The sequence below is a fragment of the Perissodus microlepis genome, chromosome 16 (assembly GCF_051167445.1).
Source record: "Perissodus microlepis isolate ML-2025 ecotype Zambia chromosome 16, ASM5116744v1, whole genome shotgun sequence".
NCBI classification, from domain to species: domain Eukaryota; kingdom Metazoa; phylum Chordata; class Actinopteri; order Cichliformes; family Cichlidae; genus Perissodus; species Perissodus microlepis.
Genome location: NC_140476.1, coordinates 6309193 through 6321844, shown reverse-complemented (window position 1 = coordinate 6321844; position 12652 = coordinate 6309193). Strand labels below are relative to the sequence as shown.

The following is a 12652-nucleotide window of genomic DNA, read 5'->3' as shown; positions in this document are numbered from 1 at the left end:
AATATTTAAATATTAAAAATAATTAAATTTTGTGTAACAGCACGCCACACTAGCCTTAAAATCACCCAGGAGGCACCAAGTTAACTTATGTTCACTGCACTTGTTATGAAAAATAAAAAATAAAAATAAAAATTAATATTTAAATATTAAATTAATATTTAAATAATTTATTAATTTAAATACATTTAAATAAATGTATTTAAACATTAAATAAATAACATGTATTCTGTTTTTTAAAATGTATTTGTTCATTGGCGTATCGATTGGTGTGAACCGTTAGGGGGCGGGGAAACGGCCTTACAAGTCAAACCGTGGAGTTAAAAATACCCCGGATAAAAACTCCCTAAATCCGCGTCTACTTCCGGTGGTGTCCGTCTACGTCGTGCCGTCTGCACTGTCTGGGAGCTGAGCACAACAGGAGGAAAAAGCGTTTCTCTTGCAGCAGTTTGTTCGTGCAAATACCTTCACTGCTTGCTACTAGCTGTAAGTCTCGCACTCTGGGATTGTGGGAGGTTTCTTTTCCTTTTTGTATTTAATTGAATTCAACTTGGTTTATGAAGAGTGGTTATTCGGGTCCGGCTATATCCTGGAAAAAAAACAATCAAGGGAGGCGTTCCGTGTTTATACAACTATTTGTGAGAGCTGGGTTGCTGCTAAATACCGGGTTTACACCAGTTTCATAACAAGTGCAGTGAACATAAGTTAACTTGGTGCCTCCTGGGTGATTTTAAGGCTAGTGTGGTGTGCTGTTACACAAAAGTTAAGCAGACAGTGACTTTTTTCCCTGGGTCTTTCTGTAATATCATCTGCATGTCTGCTGACAAGAGCAGCAGTTAATGACCACAGTGAACACTATTTGAGACTAATATTAAAATTTGAGTCATTAACCGCCGCACTCAGTGCTGTATATATGTCATTTGTCCGTTAAAATAACGATGCACTTACTGGACTCTGCTAGCTGTTTTAATAACAACTTGAGCTCTGATCTGTCCTTTATCTATTTAGAAAGTGTGTCAGAGGCCAAAGTTTAACCGGTTACATAAGGCCCTCCACCCCCGTTATTGTTATCATACCAAGTACTACAGACATACTTTGCTGGTATAATTTGATTTTCAAAATAACAGCTGCACCATATAGAGATAAAATTCATACAGTTACAGTCAGCTTGTTTTTTCAGAGCTAAACCCGGTACATGCCGTTACTGTGATTATCTAATTATCAGCCACTTTATTAGATACATTCGGTGTTACCTTTTTAAAGATTGGACATTTTTTGTAATCAGAGATGCTCTTGTGGATAACTGTGATAATTATTTGAGTTAGTGTTGTTTTTAAGTTGCTCTTGTCAGCTCGAAGCAGATATTTCAACCATATCAACCAGATATTTTCTCTGGAGTCTTTTTTTTTTTTTTTTTTTTTTTTTTCATTTTTGGAACGTCTTCTGTAAACACTAGAAATGGTTTTGTGGACAATTTTTTTAAAATATGTCTAAATGCATTTCTGGCTAATTTACCGATATTCGTCTTAATGAGTGCTTTGACTGGTGTATCTATTAAAGGGGCTGAGTGTTGATCATAGTTGACCATCCTTTTGAATTTGATTGTTTTTGTGGAGTTTTTGTTTTTTCTTTTTGTCCATGTTAAAATGCAGTCAGATTAAAAGTTTCTACCACTGAACTGCAACAAACCTTCACTGTTGTCTAAGAACTTAAAATTAGTCTTGAATGTAAATGAGACTAAACACAATAGATTACAGTGAGTTTCACGGAAGAGTTCAGTGTGAGGAAACTCTCATTTTAAAAAGTTGGATTTATTTATTATTTTTTTTTTTAGCAAAACACATCAGAGGTACCCATTTAGACATGGGGTGAACATGCTCAATAAGAGGTGGATTAGTGATGCTGGATTATGGTGCTGTTATCTATAAATACACCTCCACCCCTAAATCCCTGCAATCAGTTTCTCTCCACCTCGATGCTCAGCTCTTTGAATTCCATTTAAACATTCAACCTCCAGGTGTTTTAACACAAAACAGGTGGAATAGCTTTTTTTATAATGTGTATAACAGAAGTGAAAAGTTGTTTTGTGAATGTCTTTCTGTCCACAGACCAGGATGAATGTGGGTGTGGCTCACAGCGAGGTGAACCCAAACACCCGAGTGATGAACAGTCGAGGGATTTGGCTGACCTACGCACTTGGTGTTGGTGTGCTTCACATCGTGCTCCTGAGCATACCCTTCTTCAGCGTGCCCGTGGTGTGGACTCTAACAAATGTCATTCACAACTTAGTAAGTTCAGTTTTCTCTCATGCTGTGTCAGTGCTGCTATCCGAGCTTCAGAAACAAGCCAGGCTGTTCAGAGTTTTTTCTACATGGAGAAAGGCTGTTTAGATGGTGCCAAAAGGAGCAACAAAAAATACGATTGACGGGGGGGAAAAAAGAATGCAATTCAAGTGCATAAACTGAAATATGACATCTCTGACTTCCAGCTGCTGTATTTCACACAGGCGCTGGACAAGCCAGCTAAACTGCAGTGGTTTGGTCATGATTTTCAGTCTGTTCACGCTCCAAATGTCTTGCAGGAAATGCTCTGAGTTACAGCCCAGACTGACCTGGTGGGTTGAGCAGTAGTTTATTTCAGGTTTGCCAACACTCACTCACATGTGACACGCCTTCGTTAACCTGTTTCAGCAGCAGCTCTGATTCCAAATCTTGCACTTGCTGTGTCCAAAGACATGAGGATCTCGTGGATTAACTTTTATTTCCATTAGTGACGTCCCCAAAGCAACAGGAAAATCAGCATGTGCTCAAAGTAGAATTCATCCACCGCTAAAGTTTCTCTTATATCTTATAAATATTAATGCAAATCATCTCTCGCAGTTTCCCTGAAAAGTCCACTTCACTGGATATTAAAGTCTCTAAAATTTATTTGCATTTGTTTATTTTTACCCAGTTACTCAGGAAAAATACTGACAGTGATGCTTTTTCTTTGTTTTGTTTTTTTTCTTTTAAGATGGAACAGAGCCCTACATCTTTGATAATATCAGATTTCTCTAATCTGGTTAGTAATGGTCGCATGTCATAGAAAAATGGTCAAATAATGCAGCTGTGTTCATCTACTGAAGGCCTCCTCTGAGCAGGACGATGTACTGATATTTTACTATACAGTATGTCTATTTATCTTGTTATGTTTTTTAAGATTCTAGTGGTGTCAAAATATATCACGTTGTCTTTTTGATTATTTTTACATAAGTGGGATGGTGAGGTCAGATGCTGATTTTGTTTATTTGTCTCCAAGTTTACTAAGGATCTGTATTGGTCCTGAAAAAGCCATATTGGTCAAAAGACTGAAAAAGTATTCGCCTCCAAAATTTAATTTGAATACATTTTCTTTTATTAGAGGGTTAATAAACAACAAAGTTAAAAATTTTAAATTTAACAGATCAAAGTGAGGTCTTCAAAATCCTTGTTTTGTTCTAACCAAGTAGTTAAAATAAATAAATAATTAAAAAATAATTTTCTGTGTTTGGCAAGAAAAACATTCAATTCTATATTATTTCAAGAAAGTTTTGTGTTAATTCTGATTTCTAACGCTTATCAGTTTGATTCAGGAACCCTGTTTTGTCTTAAGGCGGTTTTCCTTGTGACAGCCTGATGACTGACCTATTATGATAATTTCCCCATGCCTCAAAGTCTGACAAGAGTGACCTTTCATTGCTGCATGGCTGGCCTCAAATGAAGAGAGTTGATGTGGGTGACGTCATCGAACAGTTTGAGCTCAAGGATTGTGTATCACAGCCAATAAGGAAGGCTATTAACAGTAGCGGCTGAGGTCAACTATAGCCTATTGTTTTCCACCACAATACACCATCAGTGTGGTGATTATTTCTTGGCTGTATGTCAGCGCTTCAGTTTCATTACATTTCCCTCTGTATTGCAGCTTTTTCCATCTAAAGCTCCAGTGTTTTGGACACAGACATGTAATTAGAACCTCCCAAGATGGCTAACTTACCAGGGGAATCCCAAAAGTAAGGTATTTATTTTTTGGGAAATACAAACAACCATTTATTTTCCATAATATTCGCATCATTTTAAAGCTTGAAGACTTATTTTTCTACATAATCACCATTTCGGTCGATGCATTGTTGTAGACGCTGTGGCAGTTTTACAATGCCCATGTCATACCGGCTGCTGCAGAATTGCCTACTGGACAAATGTTCTTTCAACTTTGGGAACAGGTGGTAGTCACTGGGTCTGAAGTCCAGACTGTAGGGTGGGTGGGTGATGAAGTTCCAACAAAAGTTTGCCAGGAGATCGACATGGGCATTGTAAAACTGCATAGACCGAAATGGTGATTATGTAGGAAAAATAAATAAGTCTTCAAGCTTTTAAAATGATGTAAATATTATGGAAAATAAATGGTTTGTATTTCTATAGGAGACCTTACTTTTGAGATTGCCCTCGTAGTTGACAATAAGAGGACATCACATTTCTTTTTGGCTAGTCCTGTCAGTACACTATTGACCGCAGTTTCCACTCCACAGGGAATGTATGTCTTCATGCATGCAGTCAAAGGCACCCCTTTTGAGACGCCTGACCAAGGAAAAGCCAGACTTCTTACTCACTGGGAGCAGCTCGACTATGGCGTGCAGTTCACCTCATCTAGAAAGTTCTTCACCATCTCCCCAATTATTCTGTACGTACTATATACCAATGATTCTGTCTGAACCTGTTGTCTTTAGACATGTACCTCCAACCCTGATAGTTCTGTAGACATTACCATGTGTGAGAGAATGCCAAGTGGAAACTTCTAGGAAAATGATACCAGTAACATGGAACTACCAAAAACTTTGATGATGAATGCCCGTTTGAGCCTGGCTCCAACAGTGACACAGACTCCCATGTTAAAATGCTCTACAGCAGAAATAAGATGTTTACAGCGTGCCACAAAAAACCTTTGGTGGTAGACTCCACATCCTAGTAACTGCACAGAAAACGGTATTAATTAACAAATAATTAACACACAATTCTCTGGAAGGCACAAACTCTGTGGAGAGGTACAGCTCAGTGACTTCAATTGGCTGAGGTGAAGCCTGGCTGCACATCTCAGCTTCCACATGTGAGTCAAAGAGACTATGTCCCTGAAAATAAAAACATCTAAGAATTACTGGGTCTGAGCAGAGGATATGTGTGTCTTTTATTTTTTATTTTTATCCTATAAATGGTTTCAGGACTTTATGTCCCTGAACCATTTTACGTGGTTAGGGGAGTTCCACAGTGTTCAGTAGTGGGTCCAGTCTCATTCACATTGACCAACTATGATGTCCGTTTTTATGCTGGTGACATAGGTCTGTACTGTATAGTTGTTATGATAGTGTGAAAGACAGGAAACTATTCATAGAGCCCAGTGGCAGACTGGAAAAAATGTTTTACTTTTTTTTTTTTTTTTAACTTTGTGTCTGTGGAAAGTGACTCACTTTAGGAGGCATTGTATTTATTTATTATTTATTTTTATTTGATTGAAACCAAAATGCTGCAATGTATTTCTAACAGTCTTTTTTCCCCACCTTTACAGATACTTCCTGGCAAGTTTCTATACAAAATACAACACAACACACTTTGTCATCAACACTGCATCGCTTCTGAGTGTCCTGATCCCCAAACTGCCACAGCTGCATGGAGTCAGAATTCTTGGCATCAACAAGTATTAATAATTGTAAATGCTGCGCCTCTCAGCAACTGAAGCTAATTCCTGTGTAGTCTGTACCGCCGATGTGTGTACCAAGTCATACAGTTTGTGTAACGGCCGCTGTTGTCGTATAGTAACACCAGAGGGATGCACTACGAAACGAAGTACGTTGAGCCTAAAGAGTTTTCAGCGTCATGAAGGTAGCTCTGTTTTTTGTTTTGTTTTTTTTTTAAACCAGGTGACTCAGCTACATTCAAAGTTTTGTGTAAAATTATCTGTTAATGAGCAGTACAGATTTTCAGCTGAGGTTATATATGCAAAACCTGTTGAGCCGTGTGTTTGTAATGCCCCCAAAGAAGCTGTGCAGTTTTAGTTGAACAAACTGTTACAGCAACAGGGATTTAAATGCATTAGGCTGGCAATGCAGAAAACGTGCTTTTATGTTTGTTCATAATTTCCTGCTGATGTAGAACACTGATTTGTCTAATATTCAGTCAGTAAACTTACTTCCACTTTGAAATGGCCAAAAACTCAAGTGATTTTCATCCTTTGTTATGGGACAGGGTCAGGCCTGAATGCACTTCCTGAGTTGTGTTAGGAATAAACTGCAGCAAAGAGAAAACACTAAGCAGTGTGTGATCACAAAGCTCCACAGCTCTGCCCATGTTAATCAAAATTCTTAACATCTTTAACGTTTGCTGATCTCTCCTTCAAAATTGTTTCCTTGGACACCACTATGGCTAGTTTTAGATCGCTCCCTGGATTTGAGCTTCATCGTCATGGCTGACTTGAAATTTGCTCTCTGAGCAAGTTTAAACTTTAGTAGATCTGACTTTTGTTGTGAGGGCTCATTGTGTGTGTGTGTGTGTGAAACTGAACTCAAAAACCCAGTGCCCATCCTAGAACTTGTTCCATGCATTTCCACCCCATAAATAAATCCTACTGGCACAAACTTAGAAACAACGACGTAACCCAAATTGGAAGGCAGTACCTGCAGTTGACCAGTGGTTCACCAATGATTCAGAGATTCTGCCCATCATTATTTTTATTCCCATATAAAATATCTGATCCACTGCAAGAAATACTGTGGAATAATGACTTCACAAACCTGCTGAAATAAAAGATGGGTTTTAAGGTAGAACTCTCATGGCGGAGGTAGAAAGGAAGGAAAAGATCACGCAAAGTTGTTTGGAAAAGTTGACAATGAGTGAAGGGGGCAACTAGAACAGGGTTCCTGCAGACTGATTTTGAAAGGTGTCTGAATCTGAAAAGGCATCCCTAGTTTTTATTAGTCTCAAAATTCCTCAGATTTAGAGTGAGGTAATTTAACGTCTTGAAATGTGGTTGGTCAGAGCAGCTGCATTGCTCGCTTTACTCAGAAATGAAGAAATGTAAATTCGCTGAATATTGGCTCTTCATCCAAGCATTTGTGAGTCACAATGTGTTTTGTTCAGGAAGTGCCACAATGGGAATGAAGGTGCGGGGGAAAACCCCTACAAGTTTTGGTTCAGTTGCAAGCAGTTCTGACTAGTTGCCTTACATTGTTTACCTGCATAGCCTAGCTTTTTGCTCAACTACAACTACACGAGACAAACAACATGCATCTAAAGCAGTGAAATCTATATGTAACATTTCTTACCCTGTGGAGACTTCATCTTTTTTGCACATGCATTGGGTTTTGTATAGCACTTTTTACCTCCTGAAGTCAGACATCCTAAAGCGTGTGTGGCAGAAAGCAAATTAGCTGAAGCTGTACAGAAGAGATGACCATTGCTTCCATGTCTGAAACATGAAGCCGGTGCATTAGTGCCTTATATCTGCAGTCTTTTAATGGTCGAGTAATCTGGCTGCATAAAGAAGCCAGATTTTGTGGAAATTTTTGGAATAATTACCCTCCCCTCCCCCTAATTCATCCACTTACTACACTTTCTATTTTTAAATATTTAAAACATGCAGTTATTTATTTATTTATTTTTAAATTAAGCTCCCCATCAGGGTCAGAGGCTATAGTTATGTGAATGACAAGCCAGTGCTACAGGAGTTGGTCAGATCCAGCCCATCCTCCTGGTGTCATAAAGCTAAGATGGCAACAGCACATACTTGCACAGACGCAAACTGAAATGAAAGTGGAAAAAGCTGCGATTCAGGCGAACTGGGAGTGATTCAGGACATGATACAGAAACGGTGTGAGGAGTCGGGACTTCCATGGAGCGATCAAAAATCAGCGTGCATGAGGAGGCAATGTCAAAGGGAATGGTTTCATTTTTTTTATGGGCAGAGATTCAGAAATTTTGTATTGAGTCCCAACTTTGTAAGAAACTTTCTTTCTGGCCTGATGTTTGGCTGTAGTAATTATCGTAAAGTCTTCACTGCTCAGTGTGATCTGCTCCTTTTTTCTTCAACACAGAGTCGGGATAAACACATCTCACCTTCATGACACCTGTTATCTCTGACAGGAGGCCTGGCTGTGTTCAGTTTGCTTTGTGGTGCATCCCTCTGGTTTAAAGATGATATGTCTGTACATGACAGGATGCCATACGCATTACTAACTTATGTGAATATTTAATGATGTATTTTCGGCCTGTGTCGACCTGGGCGGGCCCAGGCATCAGTGAGGCTTTTGGTTGAGTTTACTTTTCTTCCTTTCTTTGCTCTCATCTCACACACAGTGATGCAAATTGTGTTTCTAGTCACAAAGATGTTGCAAATGTATTTTTCAAATATGTCTTACTTTGTGAGGGTAGGAGCCCATGGCTCGCTGTTTACCGGTACACTCTGGTTTTGTAACGGGTGTCGGACATTTTTGTGCTGAGGAAGAACAGAATCAAGCTCTTCAGGTGCATGATTTCCTTTGTGAATCATTTGTAACCAATCAGAACAGCAGGCGTTTCTCATTGTACTCTTTGTGTGTGTGTGTGTGTGTGTGTGTGTGTGTGTGAGAGAGAGAGAATGTGTGAGTGAATATTATGTCCTTTATGTAGAAATGAGACAGATTATTGTTGTCAGATTAAGTGTTTACTGAGGGAGCTCCACAGTGTCTTTGTGATGAACTTACACTCATGTAGCCACTCTCTTCATACTTTGAGGGATTATTTGATTTGTTTTTGGTTTTTTTGGCTATAATTGAGGCAGCGAGTCCTACTTTGTTTGGCCATAGCTTGTAGTACTTGATATTTCTGGTTCTTAATCTTATTAAAATGTTTGCCCTCCATCTACTCCGTCTCACGTCTTAATTGCTTCGTCGAGTTTCTGAAGTTGACAACTACAATGAGGCTCTCAGGTACTTTGCCACAAAAGTATAAGCCGAGAAATGAGGAATTCTTTCAGGACATATCAGAATTTCACAGATGTTACTCTTCAGGCACTGAAGAGTAATAATCAGCTGTATTGGATACCTTTGTTTAGGAGTGCTATCGTCACAGAGCTATCAGGTTTCATCTACATAAAGGCATATTAAATAGGAGCTATTCTGTTTACTTCTACCTGCATGTCTTCATCCTTAGATTTTATTATTCAGTTCAAAATAATCCATATTTATCTCATACTGGGTTTATCCTCAGTTTATCCCCTGTCCGAAACAAGAAATTTTAGCCCCTTCTTTTTTAGGTCAACTTTTCCCTCACAACCAGAAGATTTCAACAGCCCGAGATGACCATATTAGTGATACACCCTCTCTATAACTTCACATAGATCAATGAGTAGATGAAAACTGTGAAACAGAATTTGGAGCATTCTGAAGCCTGAGCTGGCCCTGTGGCCTTCAAAATAAATGCACCACCTAGAACAAGTTACTTAGTTTAGTGTCTGCTTCATAAAGTTAAGCCAACATTCAGCTTGACTGTATCAGGCGTTTTTAAAGAAACTCCTCAGTTTATTTTTAGTCAACTCTAATCACCTAAGCTTAAAAACTAAAACACGTGGGGACAAAAACAGTTTGGTTAACTAAAATAAAAACTAGATTTTAGAAAAATTTAAAGTAACAGATGATTTCGTGAACTTGGAGAGCTAAAATAAAATTTGCAGTTACAGAGCAAATATGCTCAGTTTTACCATTTTTAGTTTTGAACATTTTATTGCATCTTGCCTGATGAGTCAGTGATGTCTACAAGACTGAGAGTCGACTGCTTTCAAAAAGTTTTCTTTTTATTGTAGTGTCTGTTTATCCTAAATCTTGCCTCTGCGTGGGCTCTTACATAAATAAAGCAGCTTATCTACTAACTGGAAGGTCACTAGTTTGATACCCAGCTACTCCAGAGTATCCTTGGGCAAGATACTGGGCAAGATACCTGAGTTGCTCCATCCTTGTGTGAATGTTGGGTTAAAAACACTTGTAGGACTGAGTGAACAAAATTGGTAGTAAGAAAGTGCTCAGAGTAGAAAAGCAATAGAAGTACCTGTCTATTTCAGCTACAGTGAAGGTGTCAGGGTTATTCTGCAGCCACCGTGTCTTTTTTTGAATCTAAATCATCGGTGTAATTTGAGTCTAAATTGTAAATTAAAACTAATCAAATAAATATCAAAGAAATACTGCTTGTGATTTTCTCCAGAACTTTCCTCTAACTGAAGTTGGAATGAATGAATGTGTTTGCAGTAAATAAAATTGACCACTAGATGGAGACGAGCACATCTGAGCACTCACTGGTTTTGCAACTTTAGATTAAATGTAATAATAGCAGTAACAGCAGTTCAGTGTTTTAACCCGGAGCTGGTTTATGGGTGACGATGTATAAATATGTTACATAACACATGAGGATTGTTTCTGGCATAGTAGAGAAACAGTTTCTGCAATCAGATAAGACCAAAGCAGAAAACGCCGAATCATCCTTTTCACTAATGTATACTTCAGTCCCCTACTGAAGTATTTTTTACTATTCTGAGCTAATGGGTAAAAACAAACTAACGGTAGTGCTGTGCAATACTTCAAATTTTTGTATCAATGCAATATGAAAAAAAAAAAATTACAGGACGAGTATTGCCAATACCAATACTGATAATTTCCTCTTATAAAGGCAGTTTATGGAGGTAAAAGCAGCGTCATGACTTATGAGACGAATCATCAATAATTTACAATTCACTGAGTTTTACTTTACCCAACAATCCGTTAATATAGCAAAACACACCTTTCAGCTTTTCGTGTATATTGAAACTGGCTTTTTTTGGAGATAAGGAATGAAATGCGCCTGATTGAAAAGCACTTTTTGCTATAAAACTGACATGATTATCAACACAAAGATTCAGACATCTTTCATAGCACATGTTTGAGGTATATTTCTTTTAAAATAAATTTACAAGTAACGCAACAGAGTGGACTGCATACTGAACATGACTACAATATACATAAAAACTGCTATCAGCCCTATGAATGAATATCATGGCAGAACCCTATTGAGATCTCTTTTATTTCCCTCTGTGATGTTTTGCATGCAGCATAGGTTTTCCCACTTTGGCGAGTGAAATAAGTGCGGGAATAACATATCTTTTGTCCAGTGTGTTCACCTCGTTCCCGAAGCCTTCCTTAGTCACCGCATTTACATTGGTGATTTCAGTGTGTGATTGTGCACTGGATGGATGCGCCGACTCACCGGACCGGCTCGCTATCAGTTGTTTCGAATGAGAAGCTCCTCACCTTCTGTGTGTCAAATTTTATTTATTTATTTATTTTTTTAAGTCATCCAGACTCTACCTCCAGGAAACTTAAGCTGTGCGTGGGGCACCTGTGACTTTTTCCACGCAGACAGATCATCAGGTAGTGATTCAAGGAGTTTTCTTGGTTTGCTTTTGCTTTGTGTTCTATTGTAGAAGCACACATTTTCTGTTTCAGCCAATCATGTACATTTACCTTTGAGAATCCAAATTTGAAATTGAGATTCAAATTCAATTATTTTTGCAGTTAACATCAAACTCTGCAGAGTTATTGTAGATGTATTAAATTACTGGGTAGGAGATCAAGAAAAGAAGGGATCTCCACAGAGGCTGTTTATGTTAAAGAGCCAGAGTTTTGTGCTAAACCCCTGTCTCTGATGCTGAAATAAAATAATTCTTTATTATTTATTTGATTTGTACGGTCAGCAAAGAGGAGTGACCATCAGCTGAGAAAGCACTAAAGCTGTGATGTTTGCTTTGAGAGTGTTGATGGAGAAGTACCAGGAGAGGAACTGATGTCCTGCATGAGGAAGTGGCAGAGAAGTATGAGGAGTGTGATGTGTGCAGCAGGAGTGACTTAGTTTCAAGGGATTATATCAGTCATCTGTTCTGAGCCTTTTCTTGTTTACAGTGGTGATGGACAGTCTGACAGGTGAGTTCAGCCAGGAGCCTCCGTGGACTGTTAGGTTTGCAGAAACCACTGTGATCTGCACTAAGAATGGAAAGCAATTTGAAGAGAGCCTGGAAAGGTGGAGGTGTGGAGAGAAGAGGAATGAAAGTCTAATAGAAGCTAGACAGAATACATGTGTGAACGACAGGGAGACCAATGGAAATGTGACAGTGCAAGGAGCAGAGGTAGTAAAGATAGTCTGAGATGGTTTGGACGTGTGCGTGGGAGGTTTAAATCCATTAAACCTTTCAGTAAACTGCACCAGTTTAATATGCATGAAGTAAAAGAGCAGAAACTAGCATTGCTACCCTGGATGTCTGACCCGGTTTCTGATAATTCACTGGAGAAAACTTCAAAAAGTGCATGCAGGGTAAACATTCGAGGGTCATAGCACCATGTGGCATGGGCAGCTGTGATAGGTCTCCTTCTATGAATTTGCATGCAAGGCTCATCTTCTAGCTTGATTCGTCCTGTGTCCTCCTGTCATCTGGACATCTCCTATAAGTAAGAATAAGGCTGCAAATTGCTGGAAAACTGAGGCGAATTAAAAAGAGCCAACTCCCACATACTTTGAGGGCCTGTAACTTGATAAATATTCATAAAAAGATGGTAAAGATTTCCATGGCTTTATTAAATATACTAGTTATCTTGCAA

General features: G+C 38.7%; 1 protein-coding gene across 1 annotated transcript; it reads left to right on the top strand.

Annotated features, from left to right (window-relative positions):
- Window positions 1–364: 364 nt before the first annotated feature.
- Window positions 365–8900, top strand: ormdl1 (ORMDL sphingolipid biosynthesis regulator 1). The gene is made up of 4 exons (XM_084908254.1): window positions 365–483; window positions 2106–2285; window positions 4541–4692; window positions 5572–8900. The coding sequence occupies exons 2-4, from the start codon at window positions 2112–2114 to the stop codon at window positions 5705–5707; spliced, it is 462 nt and encodes a 153-aa protein (XP_084764380.1). The 5' UTR covers window positions 365–483; window positions 2106–2111; the 3' UTR covers window positions 5708–8900.
- The last annotated feature ends 3752 nt before the right edge of the window (window positions 8901–12652 follow it).